The 27,826-nt window shown below is 58.1% G+C and overlaps 1 protein-coding gene across 5 annotated transcripts in view; it reads right to left on the bottom strand.

The window, feature by feature from the left end:
- Nucleotides 1-1,670: 1,670 nt before the first annotated feature.
- ADCY3 (adenylate cyclase 3) overlaps nucleotides 1,671-27,826 on the bottom strand; it is a 61,563-nt gene continuing 35,407 nt past the window's right edge. For 3 of the 5 annotated variants that reach the window (XM_072926239.1, XM_072926238.1, XM_072926235.1), the window contains 15 exons: nucleotides 25,535-25,693; nucleotides 25,292-25,454; nucleotides 23,841-23,966; nucleotides 23,608-23,750; nucleotides 23,364-23,525; nucleotides 23,190-23,277; nucleotides 22,983-23,099; nucleotides 19,047-19,306; nucleotides 16,198-16,279; nucleotides 12,696-12,854; nucleotides 10,968-11,114; nucleotides 9,140-9,253; nucleotides 5,769-5,895; nucleotides 5,562-5,686; nucleotides 1,671-2,169 (listed from right to left, as the gene is read on the bottom strand). In XM_072926239.1, coding sequence (XP_072782340.1) covers nucleotides 1,987-2,169; nucleotides 5,562-5,686; nucleotides 5,769-5,895; nucleotides 9,140-9,253; nucleotides 10,968-11,114; nucleotides 12,696-12,854; nucleotides 16,198-16,279; nucleotides 19,047-19,306; nucleotides 22,983-23,099; nucleotides 23,190-23,277; nucleotides 23,364-23,525; nucleotides 23,608-23,750; nucleotides 23,841-23,966; nucleotides 25,292-25,454; nucleotides 25,535-25,693 — 2,155 coding nt within the window. In that variant the 3' untranslated portion in view covers nucleotides 1,671-1,986. Of the gene's footprint in view, nucleotides 2,170-5,561; nucleotides 5,687-5,768; nucleotides 5,896-9,139; nucleotides 9,254-10,967; nucleotides 11,115-12,695; nucleotides 12,855-16,197; nucleotides 16,280-19,046; nucleotides 19,307-22,982; nucleotides 23,100-23,189; nucleotides 23,278-23,363; nucleotides 23,526-23,607; nucleotides 23,967-25,291; nucleotides 25,455-25,534; nucleotides 25,694-27,826 lie in introns of all 5 variants that reach the window. The other 2 variants (XM_072926236.1, XM_072926237.1) reach the window with 2 other exon arrangements.

Below are 27,826 nucleotides of genomic sequence, written 5' to 3' on the forward strand. Positions count from 1 at the left end.
AACCTGATACCGATCCCAGCCCCCAATCCCAATCCCAATTCTGATCCTGACTCTGATCCCGATTCTGATCCCGATCCCAATCCTGATCCTGATCCCAATCCCCGATCCCAATCCTGGTTCCAATCCTGATCCCATTCCCGATTCAGATCCCAATCCTAATCCCGATCCCAATCCTGATCCTGACCCCGATTCTGATCCCAATCCCAATCCTGATCCCAATTCCACTTCCAATCATGATCCCAATCCTAATCCTGATCTCGATCCCAAATTATGATTCTGTTTCTGCTTCCGATCTCGATTCCCATGAAGAACCTGATCGTGATCCCGATCCCAATCCTGATCCCCAATCGCAGTCCTCATCCCAATCCTGATCCCAATCCTGATTCCCACCCTGATTTGGATCCAAATCCTAATCCTGATCTTGATCCCAATCTCAATCTTCATCCCAATCCTGATTCTGATCGGATCCCAATCCTAATCCCGATACTGATCTCGATCCCGATCCCAATCCCAATGCCAATGCCACTCCCATTCCCAATCCTGAACCCAATGCCAATCCCAATGCCAATGCCAATCCCAATCCCAATCCTGATCCCAATCACAATCCCGATCCCAATGCCAATCCCATTCCCAATCCTGATTCCAATGTCAATCCCAATCCCGATCCTGATGCCAATCCCCAATCCCAATTCTGATCCTGATCCCCAATCCTGATCCTGATCCCGATCCCAATCCCAATGACAATGCCAATCCTGTTCCCAATCCTGCTCCCAATCCCGATCCCAATCCCAATCCCAATCCCAATCCCGATCCCGATCCCGATCCCAATCCCAATCCCAATCCCGATCCCAATCCTGCTCCCAATCCCAATCCTAATCCCAATCCCAATCCAAATCCCAATCCCAATCAAATCCCAATCCCGATCCAATCCAAATCCCGATCCTGATCCAATCCCAATTCCAATCACAATCCTGTTCCCAATCCCAATCCCAATCCGGATCCTGATCCATGATCCCAATCCCGATCCCGATCCCAATGCCAATGCCAATCCCAGTCCCCTTACCAATCCCGATCCTGATCCCGATCCCAATCCCAATCCCAATCCCAATCCCAATCCCGATCCAAAATCCTGATTCTGATCCGATCCCAATCCTAATCCTGATACTGATCTAGATCCCAATCCCAATCCCAATCCCAATCCCAATCCCAATCCCAATCATGATCCCAATGCCAATGCCAATCCCAATCCCAATCCTGACCCTGTTCCAAATACCGATCCCAATCCCGATCCCGATCCCGATCCCGGTCCCGATCCGGTTCCCAGTCCCAATCCTGATCCAATCCCGATGCCAATCCCAATCCCAGTCCCGTTCCCAATCCCAATCCAGATCCTGATCCCAATCTCAATCCTGTTCCCAATCCCAACCCCGATCCCATCCCATCCCATCCCGATCCCGCTCCCGATCCCGATCCCGATCCCAATCCCGATCCCAATCCTGATCCTGATCCCGATCCCGATCCCGATCCCAATCCTGATCCGATCCCAATCGCAATCCCAATCCCAATCCCCATCCCAATCTCAATCTCAATCCCAATCCCAATCCCAATCCATATCCCGATCCCGATCCCGATCCCGCTCCGGCCGCGGGGCACACACAAGGACCTGTGGCTTCTCCGATCAAATTTATGGATCTGGAATACACAACTCCCGTCCTGCCCCAAATCCGGACCCAACCTCTGGAATCCGGGAGGAATTCCCGGAAAAACCCCGGATCCTCTCCCACCACCGGCACACGGAGGAGACGCCGACTCTTCCCACCCATCCCTGAGTTTGGATCTCCTGGAATCCGAGTCCGGAATTCCCGCGGCGAGGAAAATCCCGGGAAAAAAAACGGGATCCACGGAACAAAACCCCAAAAAAAACCCCAAAAACTCCTCCGGGAGGGACGGGGACGCGGATCCCAGTTGGACATTCCCGAGGAATTTTCAGGAATTCTCCAGCACCTGGTGGGGCAGGGGCACGGCGGCGGATCCGAGGAGCGATCCCGGTTTTTCGCGGCCCTTCAGGAAGAAGGTCAGGAGCTCCCCCTTGCCCTTGACGTAGACGGCGCCGCGGCGCACGAAGCGGAAACCGAATTCCTTCAGGATCTGCTGCGTCTCCTCCACCACCTGGGCCGGAAAAACGGGAATGTGGGAATGTCCACGCCCAGGAAAAGCGGGAAGAGCTCATGAGAAAATTCCAAGGAAAAAGGAAAAAGATTCCGAAAAAATTGTTGGGGGAGTTCAAGGAAAATGTTGGAAAATCGCAGGATGGTCAAACCTGAATGGGGTGGGATTGGTGATCCGTGGATCCCATCCCAAATCATTCCGGGATTCTGAGATCTGGGATGGTCAGGATCCATCCCGAGAGGTTTTTATGGAATTTTGGGGGTGGAAAAGGGAAGGGAGACCCTTCCTGGAGTCCCCAACTCCCAGTGAAACTCCTGGTGTGATCCCACCTGGATGTTCCCCCTGATCCCACCTGGATGTTCCCCATGATCCCACCTGGATGTTCCCCATGATCCCATCTGGATGTTCCCCCTGATCCCACCTGGATGTTCCCCATGATCCCACCTGGATGTTCCTCATGATCCCACCTGGATGTTCCCCATGACCCCACCTGGATGTTCCCCCTGATCCCACCTGGATGTTCCCCATGATCCCACCTGGATGTTCCCCATGGTCCCACCTGGATGTTCCCCCTGACCCCACCTGGATGTTCCCCATGATCCCACCTGGATGTTCCCCCTGATCCCACCTGGATGTTCCCCCTGATCCCACCTGGATGTTCCCAAGATCCCCCTGGTGATCCCACCTGGATGTTCCCCATGATCCCACCAGGATGTTCCCCATGGTCCCACCTGGATGTTCCCCATGACCCCACCTGGATGTTCCCCCTGATCCCACCTGGATGTTCCCCATGGTCCCACCTGGATGTTCCCCATGATCCCACCTGGATGTTCCCCATGATCCCACCTGGATGTTCCCAAGGATCCCACCTGGACGTTCCCCATGACCCCACCTGGATGTTCCCCATGATCCCACCTGGATGTTCCCCATGACCCCACCTGGATGTTCCCCATGATCCCACCTGGATGTTCCCCCTGATCCCACCTGGATGTTCTCCATGATCCCACCTGGATGTTCCCTGTGATCCCACCTGGATGTTCCCCCTGATCCCACCTGGATGTTCCCCATGATCCCGCCTGGATGTTCCCCCTGACCCCACCTGGATGTTCCCCCTGACCCCACCTGGATGTTCCCCCTGATCCCACCTGGATGTTCTCCATGATCCCACCTGGATGTTCCCACCTGGATGTTCCCCATGATCCCACCTGGATGTTCCCCATGGTCCCACCTGGATGTTCCCCCTGATCCCACCTGGATGTTCCCCCTGATCCCACCTGGATGTTCCCCCTGATCCCACCTGGATGTTCCCCCTGATCCCACCTGGATGTTCCCCCTGGTCCCACCTGGATGTTCCCCATTATCCCACCTGGATGTTCCCCATGGTCCCACCTGGATGTTCCTGGTCTGATCCCACCTGGATGTTCCCCCTGATCCCACCTGGATGTTCCTCATGATCCCACCTGGATGTTCCCCCTGATCCCACCTGGATGTTCCTCATGATCCCACCTGGATGTTCCCCATGGTCCCACCTGGATGTTCCCCATGATCCCACCTGGATGTTCCCCATGACCCCACCTGGATGTTCCCCATGATCCCACCTGGATGTTCCCCATGATCCCACCTGGATGTTCCCCATGATCCCACCTGGATGTTCCCCATGGTCCCACCTGGATGTTCCCCATGACCCCACCTGGATGTTCCCCCTGACCCCACCTGGATGTTCCCCATGATCCCACCTGGATGTTCCCCATGATCCCACCTGGATGTTCCCCATGACCCCACCTGGATGTTCCCCATGACCCCACCTGGATGTTCCCCATGACCCCACCTGGATGTTCCCCATGACCCCACCTGGATGTTCCCCATGATCCCACCTGGATGTTCCCCATGATCCCACCTGGATGTTCCCCCTCATCCCACCTGGATGTTCCCCCTGACCCCACCTGGATGTTCCCCATGGTCCCACCTGGATGTTCCCCATGGTCCCACCTGGATGTTCCCCCTGATCCCACCTGGATGTTCCCCCTGACCCCACCTGGATGTTCCCCATGATCCCACCTGGATGTTCCCCATGGTCCCACCTGGATGTTCCCCATGACCCCACCTGGATGTTCCCCCTGACCCCACCTGGATGTTCTCCATGATCCCACCTGGATGTTCCCCCTGATCCCACCTGGATGTTCCCCATGACCCCACCTGGATGTTCCCCATGACCCCACCTGGATGTTCCCCATGATCCCACCTGGATGTTCCCCCTGATCCCACCTGGATGTTCCCCATGATCCCTCCTGGATGTTCCCCATGACCCCACCTGGATGTTCCCCATGGCCCCACCTGGATGTTCCCCATGACCCCACCTGGATGTTCCCCATGATCCCACCTGGATGTTCCCCCTGATCCCACCTGGATGTTCCCCATGATCCCTCCTGGATGTTCCCCATGGCCCCACCTGGATGTTCCCCATGGTCCCACCTGGATGTTCCCTCTGATCCCACCTGGATGTTCCCCCTGATCCCACCTGGATGTTCCCTGTGATCCCACCTGGATGTTCCCCATGACCCCACCTGGATGTTCCCCGTGATCCCACCTGGATGTTCCCCCTGATCCCACCTGGATGTTCCCCCTGACCCCACCTGGATGTTGCCCATGATCCCACCTGGATGTTCCCCATGGTCCCACCTGGATGTTCCCCATGGTCCCACCTGGATGTTCCCCCTGATCCCACCTGGATGTTCCCCATGATCCCACCTGGATGTTCCCCCTGATCCCACCTGGATGTTCCCCATGTTCCCACCTGGATGTTCCCCCTGGTCCCACCTGGATGTTCCCCATGGTCCCACCTGGATGTTCCCTGTGACCCCACCTGGATGTTCCCCTTGGTCCCACCTGGATGTTCCCAATGGTCCCACCTGGATGTTCCCCATGATCCCACCTGGATGTTCCCCATGGTCCCACCTGGATGTTCCCCATGACCCCACCTGGATGTTTCCCCTGACCCCACCTGGATGTTCCCCATGATCCCACCTGGATGTTCCCCCTGACCCCACCTGGATGTTCCCCATGATCCCACCTGGATGTTCCCCCTGATCCCACCTGGATGTTCCCTGTGATCCCACCTGGATGTTCCCCATGATCCCACCTGGATGTTCCCCATGACCCCACCTGGATGTTCCCCATGGTCCCACCTGGATGTTCCCCCTGACCCCACCTGGATGTTCCCCCTGATCCCACCTGGATGTTCCCCCTGATCCCACCTGGATGTTCCCTGTGATCCCACCTGGATGTTCCCCATGATCCCACCTGGATGTTCCCCATGGTCCCACCTGGATGTTCCCCATGACCCCACCAGGATGTTCCCCATGGTCCCACCAGGATGTTTCCCATGGTCCCACCTGGATGTTGCCCATGACCCCGGTGGACTCCATCCTGCTGGCCACGTTGACCGTGTTGCCCCAGATGTCGTAGTGGGGCTTTCGCGCCCCGATGACCCCGGCCAGGACCGCGCCCTTGTTCATCCCTGGTGGGGACAGCAGCGGGTGACACCCCAGAATTCCCAAAATTCCCGAAATTCCTGGAATTCCTGGAATTCCCAGACTTGCCTATGCGCAGCATGAAGTTGTTGAAGGACTGGTAGTTGATGTTCATCAGCGTCACCTTCATGGCCAGCGCGAAGTCGGCCAGGTCGGCCAGGTGCTGCCAGCGCTCCGTGTCCGAGCGCGGCTCCTTCTGCGCCAAAATCCCGGGAATTGGCCCCGGAACGGCGCCCGCCGGCCGGAATCGGGAAACGGCACCGGAGGTGGGACATGGAGGTGGAGGGGCTTGGAGATGGTGGGATATGGAGATGGGACATGGAGATGGAGATGATGGGATATGGAGATGGGACATGGAGATGACGGGACATGGAGATGGGACATGGTGGGACCTGGAGATGAGACATGGAGATGAGACACAGAGGTGGAGATGGGACATGGAGATGGAGATGATGGGATATGGAGATGGGACATGGAGATGACGGGACATGGAGATGGGACATGGTGGGACTTGGAGATAAGACATGGAGATGGGACATGGGGATGAAGGTGGGAGATGGGACATGGAGATGGAGATGATGAGATATGGAGATGGGACATGGAGATGGGACATGGAGATGGAGATGGGAGATGGGACACAGAGGTGGAGATGATGAGACATGGAGATGGGACATGGAGATGACAGGACATGGAGATGGGACATGGTGGGACTTGGAGATGAGACATGGAGATGGAGATGGTGGGATATGGAGATCGGATATGGAGATGGGACATGGAGATGGAGATGGGAGATGGGACACAGAGGTGGAGATGATGGGACATGGAGATGGGACACGGAGGTGTCGGGACATGGAGATGGGACATGGAGATGGGACATGGAGATGGAGATGACGGGACATGGAGATGGGACATGGAGATGGAGATGGGAGATTGGACACAGAGGTGGAGATGATGGGATATGGAGATGGGACATGGAGATGGGATATGGAGATGGAGATGGAGGATGGAGATGGGAGATGGGACACAGAAGTGGAGATGGGACATGGAGATGATGGGACATGGATTTGGGGACATGGATTTGGGGACATGGAGATGGGACAGGAATGGGACATGGAGATTATGGGATGTGAAGATGGGAAACAGAGATGGGACATGGAGATGTCGGGACATGGAGATGGGACATGGTGGGACATGGAGATGGAGATGGGAGATGGGACACAGAGGTGGAGATGATGGGATATGGAGATGGGACATGGAGATGATGAGACATGGAGATGGGACATGGTGGGACTTGGAGATGAGACATGGAGATGAGACACAGAGGTGGAGATGGGACATGGAGATGGAGATGATGGGATATGGAGATGGGACATGGAGATGTTGGGACATGGAGATGCGACATGGTGGGACATGGAGATGGAGATGGGAGATTGAACACAGAGGTGGAGATGGGACATGGAGATGGGAGATGGGACATGGAGATGGAGATGATGGGACATGGAGATGATGGGACATGGAGATGGGACATGGAGATGGGACATTGGACACTGGAATGGGACACGGAGATGGGACAGGAATGGGACATGGAGTAGATAGCATGTGGAGATGGGACATGGAGATGGGACATGGAGATGGTGGGACATGGAGATGGGACATGGATTTGGGAACATGGGGATGGGACATGGGACATTGGGATGGGACATGGAGATGGGACAGGAATGGGACATGGAGATGATGGGATGTGGAAATGGGACATGGAGATGGGACATGGATATGGGACATGGGACATGGAGATTAGACACGGAGATGGGACACGGAGATGGGACACGGACACGGAGATGGGATTTGGAGATGGAACATGGAGATGGGACATGGAGATGACAGGACATGGAGATGACGGGACATGGAGATGGGACATGGTGGGACTTGGAGATGAGACATGGAGATGGGACATGGAGATGGAGATGATGGGACATGGAGATGGGAACATGGAGATGGGACATGGAGATGGGACATGGGACACTGGAATGGGCCATGGAGAAGGGAGATGTAGATGGGACATGGGGATGGGACACAGAGATGGGAAATGGAGATGGGACATGGAGATGGGACATGGGACACTGGAATGGGCCATGGAGAAGGGAGATGTAGATGGGACATGGGGATGGGACACAGAGATGGGAAATGGAGAAGGGACACAGATTTGGGAACATGGAGAAGGGACATTGGGATGGCACATGGGACACTGGGATGGGACGTAGAGATGGGACATGGAGATGGGACATGGAGATGGGACATGGAAATGGGACATGGAGATGGGACATGGATTTGGGAACATGGGGATGGGACATGGGACACTGGGATGGGACGTAGAGATGGGACAGGAATGGGACATGGAGATGGTGGGACACGGAGATGGGACATGGGGATGGGGCATGGAGATGGGACACAGATTTGGGAACATGGGGATGGGACATGGGGATGGCACATGGGACACTGGGATGGGACATGGAGATGGGACAGGAATGGGACATGGAGATGGTGGGACACGGAGATGGGACATGGAGATGGGACATGGAGATGGGACACAGATTTGGGAACATGGAGATGGGACATGGGGATGGCACATGGGACACTGGGATGGGACATGGAAATGGGACACGGAGATGGGACATGGAGATGGGACATGGAGATGGGACATGGGGATGGGACATGGAGATGGGACACGGGGATGGGACATGGAGATGGGACATGGACATGGAGAAGGGACATGGAGATGATGATGGGATATGGAAATGGGACATGGAGATGGGATTTGGAGATGGAACATGGAGATGGGACATGGAGCTGGGATGTGGAGATGGGACACTGGGATGGGACATGGAGATGGGACACGGACACGGAGATGGGATATGGGGATGGAAATGGGACACAGACACAGAGATGGGACATGGAGATGGGACATGGAAATGGAACATGGAGATGGGACATGGAGCTGGGATGTGGAGATGGGACACCGGGATGGGACATGGGATGGGACACACAGATGGGACATGGAGATGATGATGGAACATGGAGATGGGACACAGGGATGGGACATGGAGATGGGACACGGAGATGGGACATGGAGATGGGACAAGGGATGGGACATGGGATGGGACATGGGATGGGAGATGGAGATGGGACATAGAAATGGGACACGGAGATGGGACATGGAGATGATGATGGAACATGGAGATGGGACACAGGGATGGGACTTGGGATGGGACACGGAGATGGGACACAGAAATGGGACATGGAGATGGGACATGGAGATGGGACATGGGATGGGACACGGACATGGGACACGGAGATGGGACGTGGAGATGGAGCCAAGGATGGGGACAAGCAGGAAGGGACCGATCCCAACATCCCCAGGGGTGTCCCAATCCCGGCCTGACCTTGGCTCCGAATCCGTTGGCGCCGGCGTCGGGCGTCACCCCGGAGGCGGCCATGTAGGTGCTGCCGATGGTCTTGATCTTGGTGATGCAGCGGAACTGGGGCTCGTCCAGCAGCTGGGCAGGGACACCAAAGCGGGATGGCCACGGGAACGTCCCGCTGGGATCCCACCTGGATGTTCCCGTGATCCCACCTGGATGTTCCCCGTGATCCCACCTGGATGTTCCCCGTGATCCCACCTGGATGTTCCCCATGATCCCACCTGGATGTTCCCCATGATCCCACCTGGATGTTCCCCCTGATCCCACCTGGATGTTCCCCCTGATCCCACCTGGATGTTCCCCGTGATCCCACCTGGATGTTCCCCCTGATCCCACCTGGATGTTCCCCCTGATCCCACCTGGATGTTCCCCGTCCCACCGGGATGTTCCCCGTGATCCCACCTGGATGTTCCTGTGATTCCCAGTCTGATCCCACCTGGATGTTCCTGTGATTCCCCGTGATCCCACCTGGATGTTCCCAGTTATTCCCAGTCTGATCCCACCTGGATGTTCCCGTGATTCCCAGTCTGATCCCACCTGGATGTTCCCCCTGATCCCACCTGGATGTTCCCCCTGACCCCACCTGGATGTTCCCCATGATCCCACCTGGATGTTCCCCATGATCCCACCTGGATGTTCCCCCTGATCCCACCTGGATGTTCCCCATGATCCCACCTGGATGTTCCCCCTGATCCCACCTGGATGTTCCCCATGACCCCACCTGGATGTTCCCCATGATCCCACCTGGATGTTCCCCCTGATCCCACCTGGATGTTCCCCATGATCCCACCTGGATGTTCCCCATGATCCCACCTGGATGTTCCCCCTGATCCCACCTGGATGTTCCCCATGACCCCACCTGGATGTTCCCCATGATCCCACCTGGATGTTCCCCCTGATCCCACCTGGATGTTCCCCATGATCCCACCTGGATGTTCCCCATGGTCCCACCTGGATGTTCCCCATGATCCCACCTGGATGTTCCCCCTGACCCCACCTGGATGTTCCCATGATTCCCAGTCTGATCCCACCTGGATGTTCCCAGTTATTCCCAGTCTGATCCCACCTGGATGTTCCTGTGATTCCCAGTCTGATCCCACCTGGATGTTCCTGTGATTCCCAGTGTGATCCCACCTGGATATCTCCAGTTATTCCCAGTCTGATCCCATCTGGATGTTCCCCTGATCCCACCTGGATGTTCCCCATCCCACTGGGATGTTCCCCATGGTCCCATCTGGATGTTCCCTGTCTGATCCCACCTGGATGTTCCTGTGATTCCCAGTCTGATCCCACCTGGATGTTCCTGTGATTCCCAGTCTGATCCCACCTGGACATCCCCATGATTCCCCCGAGATCTCCATCCGGCCATTCCCGTCGTTCCTGCCGTGATCCCACCTGGATGTTCCCCGTGATCCCACCTGGATGTTCCTGTGATTCCCAGTCTGATCCCACCTGGACATCCCCATGATTCCCCCCGAGATCTCCATCCGGCCATTCCCGTGGTTCCTGCCGTGATCCCACCTGGATGTTCCCCGTGATCCCACCTGGATGTTCCCTGTCCCACCTGGATGTTCCTGTGATTCCCAGTCTGATCCCACCTGGATATCTCCAGTTATTCCCAGTCTGATCCCACCTGGATGTTCCTTCTGATCCCACCTGGATGTTCCCGTGATCCCACCTGGATGTTCCCGTGATCCCACCTGGATGTTCCCCGTGATCCCACCTGGATGTTCATTCCCAGGGACCCCCGCCCGGCCCCTCCCGCCGTTCCCACCGGGGTCGCGCTCACGGCGTCGAAGTCGGAGATGATCTCGTTGAGGAAGCGCAGGCACTCGATGCCGCCGTTGTTGATGCTCTCCTCAGTGTAGAAGTCGGCGAAGTTGGGCAGCGAGGCGAACATCACCCCGATCTCCTCGTAGGACTGGCTGTACAGCTCCTGGAACGCCGGAACGGGTGGGATTGGAGAACCCCCGGGTGGTGCCGTGGGATTGGGATTGGGTTGGAGAACCCTCGGATGGTGTGGTGGGATTGGGATTGGGATTGGGATTGGAGAACCCTCGGATGGTGCGGTGGGATTGGGATTGGAGAACCCTTGGATGGTGTTGTGGGGTTGGGATTGGAGAACCCTTGGATGGTGCGGTGGGATTGGGATTGGAGAACCCTTGGATGGTGCGGTGGGATTGGGATTGGAGAACCCTTGGATGGTGCCGTGGGATTGGGATTGGAGAACCCTTGGATGGTGTGATGGGATTGGAATTGGAGAACCCTTGGATGGTGTGGTGGGATTGGGATTGGGTTGGAGAGCCCTTGGATGGTGCGGTGGGATTGGGATTGGAGAACCCTTGGATGGTGCGGTGGGATTGGGATTGGAGAACCCTTGGATGGTGCCATGGGATTGGAATTGGGATTGGAGAACCCTTGGATGGTGTGGTGGGATTGGGATTGGAGAACCCTCGGATGGTGAGGTGGGATTGGGATTGGGATGGGATTGGAGAACCCTTGGATGGTGTGGTGGGATTGGGATTGGAGAACCTTTGGATGGTGTGGTGGGATTGGGATTGGGATTGGAGAACCCTTGGATGGTGTGGTGGGATTGGGATTGGGATTGGAGAACCCTTGGATGGTGTGGTGGGGTTGGGATTGGAGAACCCTTGGATGGTGCGGTGGGATTGGGATAGGAGAACCCTTGGATGGTGTGGTGGGATTGGGATTGGGGTTGGAGAACCCTTGGATGGTGTGACGGGATTGGGATTGGGGTTGGAGAACCCTTGGATGGTGTGGTGGGATTGGGATTGGGATTGGAGAACCCTTGGATGGTGAGGTGGGATTGGGATTGGGATTGGAGAACCCTTGGATGGTGCAGTGGGATTGGGATTGGGTTGGAGAACCCTTGGATGGTGCAGTGGGATGGGGATGGGATGGGATTGGAGAACCCTTGGATGGTGTGGTGGGATTGGGATTGGGATTGGGATTTGGATTGGGATTGGAGAAACTTTGTATGGTGCAGTGGGATTGGAGGACACTTGGATGGTGAGGTGGGATTGGGATTGGGATTGGGATTGGGTTGGAGAACCCTTGGATGGTGTGGTGGGAACGGGATGGGATTGAAGCTCCATGGATCCCATCCCAAACCATTGCAGGATTCTGGGATCAGAGATGATCAGGATCCATCCTGAGGGTTTTTTATGGAACTTGGGGTTGGAAAAAGGAAGAGAGACCCTTCCTGGAGTCCCAAATTCCCAAGGAATTCCCAAAATTCCTTCCTGGAGAAGATCTGGGATGGGGATGGATCCAATCCCAGGCTGTGAGAGCCGGGAATGGAGGGAATTCCCTGGGAAAACAGGGCCAGAATTCCCAAAGAATCCCTGGGAACATCCAAGGAACGGTTGGAGCCACCTGGGAGCGGGGTTGGAGTGGGATGGGACAGAAGCTCCACGGATCCCGTCCGAAGAACTCCAGGAACGCGGGAAGAGCCGGGAAAAACGGGAAGCGCCGGGAAAAATCTGGGAATACCGACCTCATCCCGCTTTTTGGAGCCCAGGAAGTGTCGGGCCACGTGCTCGGGCAGCATGTTGGCCACCAGGGCCTCGTTCCAGCGGCGCATCTCGGAGACGCGCTCCTTCTGCTCGTGGACGTCCATCTTCCACAGGAACAGCGTCCGCGCCAGCTTCTCCACCTGGGAATGCGGGAATTCCCGGGATTGGGGGATTTGGGGATGTGGGATGGTGGGATGGTGGGATGGGATAATGGAGATGTTCTCCTTCTGCTCGTGGACGTCCATCTTCCACAGGAACAGCGTCCGCGCCAGCTTCTCCACCTGGGAACGCGGGAATTCCCGGGATTGGGGATTTGGGGATGGTGGGATGGTGGGATGGTGGGATTATGGGATTACGGGATGGTGGGATAATGGAGATGTTCTCCTTCTGGTGGTGGACATCCATCTTCCACAGGAACAGCGTCCGCGCCAACTTCTCCACCTGGGAACGCGGGAATTCCCGGGATTGGGGGATTTGGGAATGTGGGATGGTGGGATGGTGGGATGGTGGGATGGTGGGATGGTGGGATAATGGGATAATGGAGACGCGCTCCTTCTGCTCATGGACGTCCATCTTCCACAGGAACAGCGTCCGTGCCAGCTTCTCCACCTGGGAACACGGGAATTCCCGGGATTGGGGGATTTTGGGGAATGTGGGATGGTGAGATTATGGGATGGTGGGATGGTGGGATGGTGGGATTATGGGATTATGGGATAATGGAGATGTTCTCCTTCTGGTGGTGGATGTCCATCTTCCACAGGAAGAGCGTCCACGCCAGCTTCTCCACCTGGGAATGCGGGAATTCCTGGGATTGGGGAATTTCGGGATGTGGGATGATGCGATGGTGGGATTGTGGGATGGTGGGATGGTGGGATGGTGGGATAATGGGATAATGGAGATGTGCTCCTTCTGGTTGATCTTCCACAGGAACAGCGTCCGCGCCAACTTCTCCACCAGGGAATGTGGGAATTCCCGGGATTGGGGGATCTTGGGAATGTGGGATGGTGGGATTGTGGGATGGTGGGATTGTGGGATAATGGGATAATGGAGATGTTCTCCTTCTGCTCGTGGACGTCCATCTTCCACAGGAACAGCGTCCGCGCCAGCTTCTCCACCTGGGAATGCGGGAATTCCCGGGATTGGGGGATTTTGGGAATGTGGGATGGTGGGATGGTGGGATGGTGAGATGGTGGGATTGTGGGATTGTGGGATTATGGGATGGTGGGATAATGGGATAAATCGAGATGTTCTCCTTCTGGTTGATCTTCCACAGGAACAGCGTCCGCGCCAACTTCTCCACCTGGGAACGTGGGAATTCCCGGGATTGGGGGATTTTGGGAATGTGGGATGGTGGGATTATGGGATTTGGGGATGGTGGGATTGTGGGATTATGGGATAATGGGATAATGGAGACGTGCTCCTTCTGCTCGTGGACGTCCATCTTCCACAGGAACAGCGTCCGCGCCAGCTTCTCCACCTGGGAATGTGGGAATGTGGGAATTCCCTGGATTGGGGGATTTGGGGATTTTGGGATAATGGAGACGCGCTCCTTCTGGTTGTGGATGTCAATCTTCTGCAGGGATGATGAAATGATGGAATTTCTGGGATGATGGGGTGATGGGAATGTGATATTATGGGATGATGGGATAATGGGATGATGCAATTTATGGAATGATGGGAGATGGGATTCTGGGATAATGGGATAATTGCATGATGGGATGATCGGATAATGGTATTACAAAATGATGGGATTATGGGATGATGGGATTATGGGATCATGGGATGATGGGATCATGGGATGATGGTATAATGGGATAATGGGATAATGGGATAATGGGATGATAGGATGATGGGATAACGGGATAATGGGATAATGGGATGATGGGATGATGGGATAATGGGATAATGGGATAGTGGGATAATGGGATAATGGGATGATGGGATGATGGGATGATGGGATAATGAGATGATGGGATTATGGGATAATGGGATAATGGGATTATGGTATAATGGGATAATGGGATAATGGGATGATGGGATAATGGGATAATGGGATTGTGGGATTATGGAATAATGGGATTAAAGGATTATGGGATGATGGGATTATGGGATGATGGGATTATGGGATAATGGGATTGTGGGATTATGGGATCATGGGATCATGGGATTAAGGGATGATGGGATCATGGGATTAAAGGATGATGGGATGATGGGATAATGGGATAATGGAATAATAGGATAATGGGATAATGGGATTATGGAATAATGGGATGGTGGGATAATTGGAGAATGGGATAATGGGATTGTGGCATGATGGGATGGTGGGATAATGAGATGATGGGATGATGGGATGATGGGATGATGGGATGATGGGATGATGGGATTATGGGATGATGGTATTATGGGATCATGGGATAATGGGATGATGGGATAATGGGATTATGGATAATGGGATGATGGGATCATGGTATAATGGGATAATGGGATTATGGGATGATGGGATAATGGGATAATGGGATAGTGGGATAATGGGATGATGGGATCATGGTATAATGGGATAATGGGATAATGGGATTACGGGATCATGGGAAAATGGGATAATAGGATAATGGGATGATGGGATAATGGGATAATGGGATAATGGATGATGGGATAATGGGATGATGGGGAGATGGGGTCGTTCCCAGAATTGGTGTGGGATGGAAAACCCTTTGGGAATTTCCGTGGAAATGCCGTAGGTGCTGTGGATGGGCCCGGGATAAATCCCGGTGCCCTGGAGATCCCGGGAATCCGGGAAGGGATTTAGGGAATCTGGGAAGGAAAGGGCGGGAAAAGGGAGGAAAAGGGGAAAAGGGAGGAAAAGGAAAGGAAAGGAAAGGAAAGGAAAGGAAAGGAAAGGAAAGGAAAGGAAAGGAAAGGAAAGGAAAGGAAAGGAAAGGAAAGGAAAGGAAAGGAAAGGAAAGGAAAGGAAAGGAAAGGAAAGGAAAGGAAAGGAAAGGAAAGGAAAGGAAAGGAAAGGAAAGGAAAGGAAAGGAAAGGAAAGGAAAGGAAATTGAGGAAGAAGAAGAAAAACAGAAGAAAGGACAGGAAAAGGAAGGAGAAGGAAGGAAAAGGGAAGAAAGGGTGGGAAAAGGAAGGAAAAGGTTGGGAATGGGAAGAAAGAGCAGAAAAATGAGGAAGAAGAAGGAAAAGGGAGGGAAGGAGAGGAAAGGGAAAGGGAAGAAAGGAAAGGAAAAGGAAGGAAAAGGGAAGGAAGGAAAAGGGAAGGAAGGAAAGGCAAAGGAAGAAGAAGAAAAGGAAGGAGAAAAGGAAGGAAAGGAAGAGGAAGAAGGAGAAACAGAAGGAAAAGGCAAGGAAGGGAAGGAAAAGGAAGAAGAAAAGGACGGAGAAGGGAAGGAAGGGAAGGAAAAGGTAGAAGGAGAAAAGGACGGAGAAGAAAAGGAAGGAGAAGGGAAGGAAGGAGCCCTCCCCCCCGTCACTCACGTGCCGCGAGAAGTAGTAGAAGCTGAGCATCACCACGAAGATCATGGCGGTCATGGAGTACTTGGAGGGCACCAGCACCGACCTGCCGAGGGATCAGCCGGAGTTCGGAATTCCGGATTGTCCCCAAGGGATCAGCCGGAGTTCGGAATTCCGGATGGTCCCCGAGGGATCAGCCAGGGGCCGGAATTCCGGATGGTCCCCGAGGGATTGTCCAGAGGCCGGAATTCCGGATGGTCCCCCAAAGGCCGGAATTCCGGACGGTCCCCGAGGGATCAGCCAAGGCCGGAATTCCGGATGGTCCCCAAGGGATCAGCCGAGGCCGGAATTCCAGATGGTCGCCGAGGGATCATCCAGAGGCCGGAATCCGTCCCCATCCCCGTCCCCATCCCCGTCCCCGTCCCCATCCCCGTCCCCGTTCCCATCCCCATCCCCATTCCCATCCCCATCCCCATCTCCATCCCCATCCCCATCCCCATCTCCATCCCCATCCCCATCTCCATCTCCATCCCCATCCCATCTCCATCTCCATCTCCATCTCCATCCCCATCCCATCCCCATCTCCATCTCCATCTCCATCTCCATCCCCATCTCCATCTCCATCTCCATCTCCATCTCCATCCCCATCTCCATCTCCATCTCCATCTCCATCTCCATCCCCATCTCCATCTCCATGTCCATCTCCATCCCCATCTCCATCTCCATCTCCATCCCCATCCCCATCTCCATCTCCATCCCCATCTCCATCTCCATCTCCATGTCCATCTCCATCTCCATGTCCATCTCCATCTCCATCCCCATCCCCATCTCCATCTCCATCTCCATCTCCATCCCCATCTCCATCTCCATCTCCATCTCCATCTCCATCTCCATCTCCATCCCCATCTCCATCTCCATCTCCATCTCCATCTCCATCTCCATCCCCATCTCCATCTCCATCTCCATCTCCATCTCCATCTCCATCTCCATCTCCATCTCCATCCCCATCTCCATCCCCATCTCCATCCCATCTCCATCTCCATCCCCATCTCCATCCCCATCCCCATCTCCATCTCCATCTCCATCTCCATCTCCATCCCCATCTCCATCTCCATCTCCATCTCCATCTCCATCCCCATCTCCATCCCCATCTCCATCTCCATCTCCATCTCCATCCCCATCTCCATCTCCATCCCCATCTCCATCTCCATCTCCATCTCCATCCCCATCTCCATCTCCATCTCCATCTCCATCTCCATCCCCATCCCCATCCCCATCTCCATCTCCATCTCCATCCCCATCCCCTTCTCCATCTCCATCTCCATCTCCATCTCCATCTCCATCTCCATCTCCATCCCCATCTCCATCTCCATCTCCATCTCCATCCCCATCTCCATCCCCATCTCCATCCCCATCTCCATCTCCATCTCCATCCCCATCCCCATCCCCATCTCCATCTCCATCTCCATCTCCATCCCCATCCCCATCTCCATCCCCATCTCCATCTCCATCTCCATCTCCATCTCCATCCCCATCTCCATCCCCATCTCCATCCCCATCTCCATCCCCATCTCCATCTCCATCTCCATCCCCATCCCCATCCCCATCTCCATCTCCATCTCCATCTCCATCCCATCCCCATCTCCATCTCCATCTCCATTTCCATCTCCATCTCCATCTCCATCTCCATCCCCATCTCCATCTCCATCCCATCCCCATCTCCATCCCCATCTCCATCTCCATCTCCATCTCCATCCCATCCCCATCTCCATCCCCATCTCCATCTCCATCTCCATCTCCATCTCCATCTCCATCTCCATCCCATCCCCATCTCCATCTCCATCTCCATTTCCATCTCCATCTCCATCTCCATCTCCATCCCCATCTCCATCCCCATCTCCATCTCCATCTCCATCTCCATCCCCATCTCCATCTCCATCCCCATCTCCATCCCCATCTCCATCCCCATCTCCATCTCCATCTCCATCCCCATCCCCATCCCCATCTCCATCTCCATCTCCATCTCCATCCCATCCCCATCTCCATCTCCATCTCCATTTCCATCTCCATCTCCATCTCCATCTCCATCCCCATCTCCATCTCCATCCCATCCCCATCTCCATCCCCATCTCCATCTCCATCTCCATCTCCATCCCATCCCCATCTCCATCCCCATCTCCATCTCCATCTCCATCTCCATCTCCATCTCCATCTCCATCCCATCCCCATCTCCATCTCCATCTCCATTTCCATCTCCATCTCCATCTCCATCTCCATCCCCATCTCCATCCCCATCTCCATCTCCATCTCCATCTCCATCCCCATCTCCATCTCCATCTCCATCTCCATCCCCATCCCCATCCCCATCTCCATCTCCATCTCCATCTCCATCCCCATCTCCATTTCCATCTCCATCTCCATCCCCATCTCCATCTCCATCCCCATCCCCATCTCCATCTCCATCTCCATCTCCATCCCCATCTCCATTTCCATCTCCATCTCCATCCCCATCCCCATCCCCATCTCCATCTCCATCTCCATCCCATCCCCATCTCCATCTCCATCTCCATTTCCATCTCCATCTCCATCTCCATCTCCATCCCCATCTCCATCTCCATCCCATCCCCATCTCCATCCCCATCTCCATCTCCATCCCCATCTCCATCTCCATCTCCATCTCCATCTCCATCTCCATCCCCATCTCCATCTCCATCTCCATCTCCATCTCCATCCCATCCCCATCTCCATCTCCATCTCCATCTCCATCTCCATCTCCATCTCCATCCCCATCTCCATCTCCATCTCCATCTCCATCTCCATCTCCATCTCCATCTCCATCTCCATCTCCATCCCTGTCCCCGTTAACCCCTTACGCGCCGTGCTGGCCGCGCCGCCGGTCGTAGCGGTCGAAGATGGGCTCCCAGATGGAGAAGTTGACGGCGCCGGTGGCTGCGGTGATGAGCACCATGAGGCTCAGCTTGACCATGTGGCTGACCTGGACCAGCATCACGGTGGCCACCAGGGCCAGCAGGGCGATGTAGCTGAAGTACTTGGGGTGCTCCACGCAGCCCCCGCCCCGCGCCGGCCCCCACGTCCCGTTGGTGGCCACCCAGCGGTGGCGGCGGCAGCCGAGCTGGGGACACCAGGGTGGGGTCAGCACGGGGACACGGTGGTCACCATGGCCACCAGGGTGGGGTGGCTGCAGCGGTTTGGCTGTTCCTGGCACCAGCCCATGGTGGCCCCAAAGTCCCATTGGCCACCAGCCCATGGTGGTTTTCATGTCCCATTGGCCACCAGCCCATGGTGGCCCCAAAGTCCCATTGGCCACCAGCCCATGGTGGCCTTCATGTCCCATTGGCCACCAGCCCATGGTGGCCTCCATGTCCCATTGGCCACCAGCCCATGGTGGCCTCCATGTCCCATTGGCCACCAGCCCATGGTGGCCTTCATGTCCCATTGGCCACCAGCCCATGGTGGCCTCCATGTCCCATTGGCCACCAGCCCATGGTGGCCTCCATGTCCCATTGGCCACCAGCCCATGGTGGTCTTCATGTCCCATTGGCCACCAGCCCATGGTGGTCTTCATGTCCCAGTGGCCACCAGCCCATGGTGGCCCCGAGGTCCCATTGGCCACCTGCCCATGGTGGTCTTCAAGTCCCATTGGCCACCTGCCCATGGTGGTCTTCAAGTCCCATTGGCCACCTGCCCATGGTGACCTTCATGTCCCATTGGCCACCAGCCCATGGTGGCCTCCATGTCCCATTGGCCACCACCCCATGGTGGCCCTGAGGTCCCATTGGTGGCCACCACCTTGTGGGCCACATTGGGGACATGGGGACAAGTTGCTGTCCACCATGGCCACCTGGGTGAGGCAACTGCAGCATTTTGGCTTCTCCTCACAGCCACCAGCCCATGGTGGCCTCCATGTCCCAGTGGCCACCAGTGTCCCACTGGCCACCAGCCCATGGTGGCCTCCATGTCCCAGTGTCCACCTACCCATGGTGGCCTCCATGTCCCATTGGCCACCACCTTGTGGTCCCCATGGCAGCCCAGCTGGGGACATGGGGACACGGTGGTGGACACCATGGTGGCCCCCAGGTCCCGTTGGTGGGCGCCCAGTGGTGGCGCTGGCAGCTGAGCTGGGGACACGAGGGTGGGGTCAGCACGGGGACACGGTGGTCACCATGGCCACCTGGGTGAGGTGGCTACAGAGGTTTGGCTGCTCCTCAAAGCCACCAGCCCATGGTGGCCTCCATGTCCCATTGGCCACCAGCCCATGGTGGCCTCCATGTCCCACTGGCCACCAGCCCATGGTGGCCTCCATGTCCCATTGGCCACCAGCCCATGGTGGCCTCCATGTCCCACTGGCCACCAGCCCATGGTGGCCTCCATGTCCCATTGGCCACAAGCCCATGGTGGCCTCCACGTCCCATTGGCCACCAGTGTCCCACTGGCCACCAGCCCATGGTGGTCTTCATGTCCCATTGGCCACCACCCCATGGTGGCCTCAAGGTCCCGTTGGTGGCCACCACCTTGTGGTCCCCATGGCAGCCAAGATGGGGACACGGGGACACGGTGGTGGCCACCATGGCCACCAGAGTGATGGATCTGCAACATCTGTGCTGCTCCTCACAACCACCAGCCCATGGTGGCCTCCATGTCCCATTGGCCACCAGCCCATGGGGGCCCCGAGGTCCCATTGGTGGCCACCACCTTGTAGTCCCCATGACAGCCCAGTTTGGGACATGGGGACACGGCTGTGGACACCATGGTGGCCCCCAGGTCTTGTTGGTGGCCACCCAGCGGTGGCGGCGGCAGCCGAGCTGGGGACATCAGGGTGGGGTCAGCACGGGGACAAGGTGGTCACCATGGCCACCAGGGAGATGGAGCTGCAATACTTGAGATACTCCTCGCAGCCACCACCCCATTGTGGCCTCCATGTCCCATTGGCCACCACCTCATGGTGGCCTCCATGTCCCATTGGCCACCACCCCATTGTGGCCTCCATGTCCCATTGGCCACCACCTCATGGTGGCCTCCATGTCCCATTGGCCACCACCTTGTGGTCCCCTTGGCAGCCCAGTTGGGGACATGGGGACACGGTGGTGGACACCATGATGGCCCCGAGGTCCCGTTGGTGGCCACCACCTTGTGGTCCCCATGACAGCCCAGTTGGGGACATGGGGACACGGTGGTGGCCACCATGGCCTCCAGGGAGATGGAGCTGCAATACTTGAGATACTCCTCACAGCCACCACCCCATGGTGGCCTCCATGTCCCATTGGCCACCAGCCCCTGGTCCCCATGGTAGCCCAGTTGGGGACACGGTGGTGGTCACCATGACCACCAGGGTGATGGAGCTGCAACATCTGTGCTGCTCCTCACAGCCACCAGCCCATGGTGACCTCCATGTCCCATTGGCCACCACCTTGTGGTCCCAATGGCAGCCAAGATGGGGACATGGGGACACGGCGGTGGACACCATGGTGGCCCCGAGGTCCTGTTGGTGGCCACCACCTTGTAGTCCCCATGACAGCCCAGTTGGGAACATAGGGACATGGTGGTGGCCACCACAGCCACCAGGGAGATGGATCTGCAACATCTGTGCTGCTCCTCACCGCCACCACCCCATGGTGTCCTCAAGGTCCTGTTGGTGGCCACCACCTTGTGGTCCCCATGGTAACCCAGCTGGGGACATGGGGACACGGTGATGGCCACCATGGCCACCTGGGTGAGCTAATTCCAGCATTTTGGCTTCTCCTCACAGCCACCAGCCCATGGTGACCCCAAGGTCCTGTTGGTGGCCACCACCTTGTGGTCCCCATGGTATCCCAGTTGGGGACACGGGGACACGGTGGTGGCCACCATGGCCACCAGGGAGATGGAGCTGCAACATCTGTACTGCTCCTCACAGCCACCAGCCCGTGGTGGCCTCCATGTCCCACTGGCCACCAGCCCATGGTGGCCCCGAGGTCCCATTGGCCACCAGCCCATGTTGGCCTCCATGTCCTACTGGCCACCAGCCTATGGTGACCTCCATGTCCCATTGGCCACCTGCCCATGGTGGCCTCCATGTCCCATTGGCCACCTGCCCATGGTGGTCTCCATGTCCCACTGGCCACCTGCCCATGGTGGCCTCCATGTCCCATTGGCCACCAGCCCATGGTGGCCTCCATGTCCCATTGGCCACCAGCCCATGGTGGCCTCCATGTCCTACTGGCCACCAGCCCATGTTGGCCACCATGTCCCACTGGCCACCAGCCTATGGTGACCTCCATGTCCCATTGGCCACCTGCCCATGGTGGCCTCCATGTCCCATTGGCCACCTGCCCATGGTGGTCTCCATGTCCCACTGGCCACCTGCCCATGGTGGCCTCCATGTCCCATTGGCCACCTGCCCATGGTGGCCTCCATGTCCCATTGGCCACCAGTGTCCCACTGGCCCCCAGCCCATGGTGGCCTCGAGGTCCCGTTGGTGGCCACCATCTTCTGGTCCCCATGACAGCCCAGCTGGGGACATGGGGACACGGTGGTGGACACCATGGTGGCCCCAAGGTCCCGTTGGTGGCCATCACCTTGTGGACCCCATGGTGGCCCAGTTGGGGACACGGGGACACGGTGGTGGACACCATGGTGGCCCCGAGGTCCTGTTGGTGGCCACCACCTTGTGGTCCCCATGGCAGCCAAGCTGGGGACACGGGGACACGGTGGTGGCCACCATGACCACCAGCGTGATGGAGCTGCAACATCTGTGCTGCTCCTCACCGCCACCACCCCGAGGTGTCCCCATTGTCCCATCCGGACCTCACCATGTCCACGATGTCGGCGGCGGTGACGATGGCGATGGCCGCCATGGCCCAGGTGTTGCGCGCCCACCGCGTCCGGTCGATCCATGTGGAGAAGGCCACCAACTTTTTGGGGAAAGCCTGCGGTGACACCCACCGGACGGGGACGGTCACCGGGGAGGTGACACCCGATGTCACCACCACGTCCCCAATCCACGCCCGCTGTCTCACCCGCGGGAAGATGGCGGCCAAGGAGCAGAGCGTGAGTCCCACCAGCAAAGCCTCTCCCACCACGAAGGTCACGTAGTTGGTCACCAACCTGCCGGTGGCGTCACAGGGAGGTCGGCGGCGCCGATCCAGCCCAACCGCGCGGCCAACGCGGCCAACGTGGCACCGCCGACCTACCGGGGGTCGATGGTGGCCTCCACCATGGTGGTGAAGAAGAGGACAACACAGGAGCAGCCGAAGGCGGCGCCGCTCTGCTTCTCCTTCTCCACCGAGTAGCGCGTCTCCATCTCGGGGTCGGTGAAGCGCAGCGAGAGACGGAAGGTGGCCGCACCCTTCAGCCTGGAGAACGTGGCACGTGGGGACAACGCCACCACCGTGGTGACCACCGGGGTGGCCAAGAGGGGACGTTGGGGACACTCACGCCTGGATGGACTCGCGCTCCAGGAGGGCCTCGTTGAGGAGCCGGTGGAGCTCCTGCTCGTTCTGCGCCGCGCCCGCCACGCGCTCGGCCAGGTCCCGCAGCCGCAGCCGGCGCCGCGGGTTGGGGAAGGACGGGTTGGGCGCCTGTGGGACGGGGACGCCGTGGGGACATCGTGGGGACAACACCATGGGGACACCATGGTGGGGACACCACCGTGGGGATGTTGGTGGTACCTCGTCGGCGTCGGTGTCCGGGTCGGGGTCGGTGTCCTCAGGTGGCTCCGGGCTGAGGCTCCCGTTGGGCTCCGGCGCGGCCACCAGAGGGGGGGACACCGAGTGGGACGAGGTCAGGGACAGCTTCTGTGGGGGCAGGGGTGTGGTGGGTGTCACTGGTGTCACCAATGTCACCGGTGTCACCCATCACACCATGGACGAGGTCAGGGACAGGGACATGATGGGTGTCAGTTGGTGTCACCAGTGTCCCCAATGTCATAAGTGTCACCAGTGTCCCCAGTATCACCAGTGTAACCGGCGTCACCAGTGTCACCAATGTCATCAGTGTCACCAGTGTCACCAGTGTCACCGGTGTCACCAATGTCACCAATGTCCCCAGTGTTACTAGTGTCCCCAATGTCACCAGTGTCCCCAATGTCACCGGTGTCACCCAGCACATCACGGATGAGGTCAGGGACAGGGGCGTGGTGGGTGTCACCAGTGTCACCAATGTCATCGGTGTCACCAGTGTCACCAGTGTCACCGGTGTCACCAGCGTCATCAGTGTCCCCAGTGTCACCCATGTCACCAGTGCCACCAGTGTCACCCATCACACCACAGATGAGGTCAGGGACAGGGACACGGTGGGTGTCCCCAGTGTCACCAGTGCCATCAGTGTCACCGGTGTCACCAGTGTCCCCAGTGTCACCAGTGTCACCAGTGTCACCAATGTCACCAGTGTCATCGGTGTCACCAGTGTCACCGGTGTCACCAATGTCACCCATCACACCATGGACGAGGTCAGGGACAGGGACATGATGGGTGTCAGTTGGTGTCACCAGTGTCCCCAATGTCATAAGTGTCACCAGTGTCACCAGTGTCACCAGTGTCACCGGTGTCACCAGTGCCACCAGTGTCATCAGTGTCACCAGTGTCCCCAGTGTCCCCAGTGTCATCAATGTCACCAGTGTCACCGATGTCCCCAGTGTCACCAGTGTCACCAGTGTCACTGGTGTCACCGGTGTCACCTGTGTCACCTGTGTCACCAGTGTCACCCATCACACCATGGACGAGGTCAGGGACAGGGACATGATGGGTGTCAGTTGGTGTCACCAGTGTCCCCAATGTCATCAGTGTCACCAAAGTCACCAGTGTCCCCAGTGTCACCGGTGTCCCCGGTGTCACCAGTGTCACCAGTGTCACCGGTGTCACCAGTGTCACCGGTGCCACCCGTGTCCCCAGTGTCACCAGTGTCACCAATGTCACCGGTGTCACCAGTGTCACCCATCACACCCCAGATGAGGTCAGGGACAGGGACATGATGGGTGTCACCACTGCCACCAGTGTCCCCAGTGTCACCAATGTCCCCAGCATCCCCACCAGTGTCCCCAGTGTCCCCAGACGCCATGTCCCCAGCATCCCCACCAGTGTCCCCCCCACCATCCCCACGACGTCCCCATGCCGACACCCACCAGGCCGTTGACGCCGCGCCGCGGGCCGGGCTTGGGGACCACCACCAGGTAGGTGACGATGCCCTTGTCCCTCAGGTAGTCACAGCGGGAGCCGCCCTCGCCCGGCTCCACCTCGAACTCGCCCTTCAGGCAGTCCACGGTGCTCTGCGAGACGTGCACGCGCCTGCCGCGCCCGCGATGTCACCGCGACGTCACCGCGGTGCCACCGGCACGGGGACGGGGACGTCGGGGATGGCGCCTCACCCGGGGATGCCGCCCGCCTCCATCTTGTTGGCCACGGTGACGTCGGTGGACCAGACGTCGTACTGCCACCGCTTCTGGCCCAGCACGCCGCCCAGCACCGCGCCGCTGTGCACGCCCACGCGCATGTCCACCGCCGTGCGCGTCCGCTCCCGCACCGAGCTGCCCACCGCAAGGCCAAGGGGTGGGCACGGGGGACAGGAGTGGCCATGGGGACCAGGAGTGGTCACAGGGACCGGGAATGGTCATGGGGACCAGGATTGGCCGTGGGGACTGGGAATGGTCACCGCCGTGCGCGTCCGCTCCCGCACCGAGCTGCCCACCGCAACGCCAAGGGGTGGGCATGGGGACAGGGGTGGTCATGGGGACCAGGAATGGTCATGGGGACCAGGAATGGCCACTGGGAATGGCCACTGGGAATGGCCATGGGGACTGGGAATGGCCACCGCCGTGCGCGTCCGCTCCCGCACCGAGCTGCCCACCGCAAGGCCAAGGGGTGGGCACGGGGACGGGCACCGGGGGTGGCTATGGGGACAGGGAGTGGCCACGGGGACCAGGAGTGGTCATGGGGACAGGGAGTGGTCATGGGGAATGGGAGTGGCCACGAGGAACTGGGAATGGCCACAGGGACTGGGGACGGGCACCAGGAGTGGTCACGGGGACTGGGGACCAAGAGTGGCCATGAGGACCAGGAGTGGCCACAGGCACCACAAGTGGCCACGGGCACCAGGAATGGGCACTGGGGGTGGTCACAGGGACCGGGAATGGCCACTGGGAATGGCCACTGGGAATGGCCACTGGGAATGGCCACCGCCGTGCGCGTCCGCTCCCGCACCGAGCTGCCCACCGCAAGGCCCCGGGTGGGCATGGGGGACAGGGGTGGCCATGGGGACCAGGAGTGGTCATGGGGACCGGGAGTGGCCATGGGGACTGGCAACGGGCACCAGAAGTGGCCACGGGGACTGGGGACCAAGAGTGGTCATGGGGACCAGGAGTGGCCATGGGGACCGGGAGTGGTCATGAGGAACTGGGAATGGCCACAGGGACTGGGGACGGGCACCAGGAGTGGCCATGGGGACAGGGAGTGGCCATGGGGACCAGGTGTGGTCATGGAGACCAGGAGTGGTCATGGGGATCAGGAGTGGTCATGGGGACCAGGAGTTGTCAAGGGGAATGGGAATGGGCACCACAAGTGGCCGCAGGAACCAGGAGTGGCCACGGGCACCAGGAACGGGCACCGGGGGTGGCCATGGCGACCAGGAGTGGTCATGGGGACCAGGAGTGGCCATGGGCACCGGGGGTGGCCATGGGCACTGGGAGTGGTCACAGGGACAGGGAATGGCCATGGGGACTGGGAATGGCCATGGCCACTAGGAATGGGCACCGCCGTGCGCGTCCGCTCCCGCACCGAGCTGCGCCACCGCAACGCCGCGGGGTGGGCACGGGGGACAGGGACGGGCACCGGGGGTGGCCATGGGGACCGAGGATGGGCACCGGGGGGTGGCATGGGGGACGGGAATGGGCATTGGGGGTGGCCATGGGGACAGGGAGTGGCCACGGGGACCAGCAGTGGCCATGGGGACTGGGAATGGGCACCAGGAGTGGCCATGGGGACCAGGAGTGGCCACAGGGACCAGGAGTGGTCACAGGGACCGGGAGTGGTCATGAGGAACTGGGAATGGCCACAGGGACTGGGGACGGGCACCAGGAGTGGCCATGGGGACAGGGAGTGGCCATGGGGACCAAGAGTGGTCACAGGGACTGGGAACGGGCACCAGGAGTGGCCACAGGCAACAGGAGTGGCCACAGGGAACGGGAACAGGCACTGGAGGTGGCCACAGGGACCAGGAGTGGTCATGGGGACCAGGAGTGGTCATGGGGACCGGGAGTGGTCACAGGGGACCAGGAGTGGTCACGGGGGCCAGGAGTGGTCACGGGGGCCAGGAGTGGTCACGGGGACCGGGAGTGACCACAAGGAACTGGGAATGGCCACAGGTGACCGGTAATGGACACTGGGAGTGGTCATGGGGACCAGGAGTGGCCATGGGGACCAGGAGTGGCCATGGAGACCAGGAATGGGCACTGGTGGTGGCCATGGGGACAGGAAATGAGCACCAAGAGTGGCCATGGGGACCAGGAGTGGCCACAGGGACCAGGAATGGGCACCAGGAGTGGTCATGGGGACCAGGAGTGGCAATGGGCACCAGGAGTGGCCACGAGGAACTGGGAATGGCCACAGGCGACAGGGAATGGGCACCGGGAGTGGTCATGGAGACAGGGAGTGGCCACCGCCGT

Source organism: Taeniopygia guttata, chromosome 3 (genome assembly GCF_048771995.1).
Source record: "Taeniopygia guttata chromosome 3, bTaeGut7.mat, whole genome shotgun sequence".
In the NCBI taxonomy this organism is placed as follows: Eukaryota; Metazoa; Chordata; class Aves; order Passeriformes; family Estrildidae; genus Taeniopygia; species Taeniopygia guttata.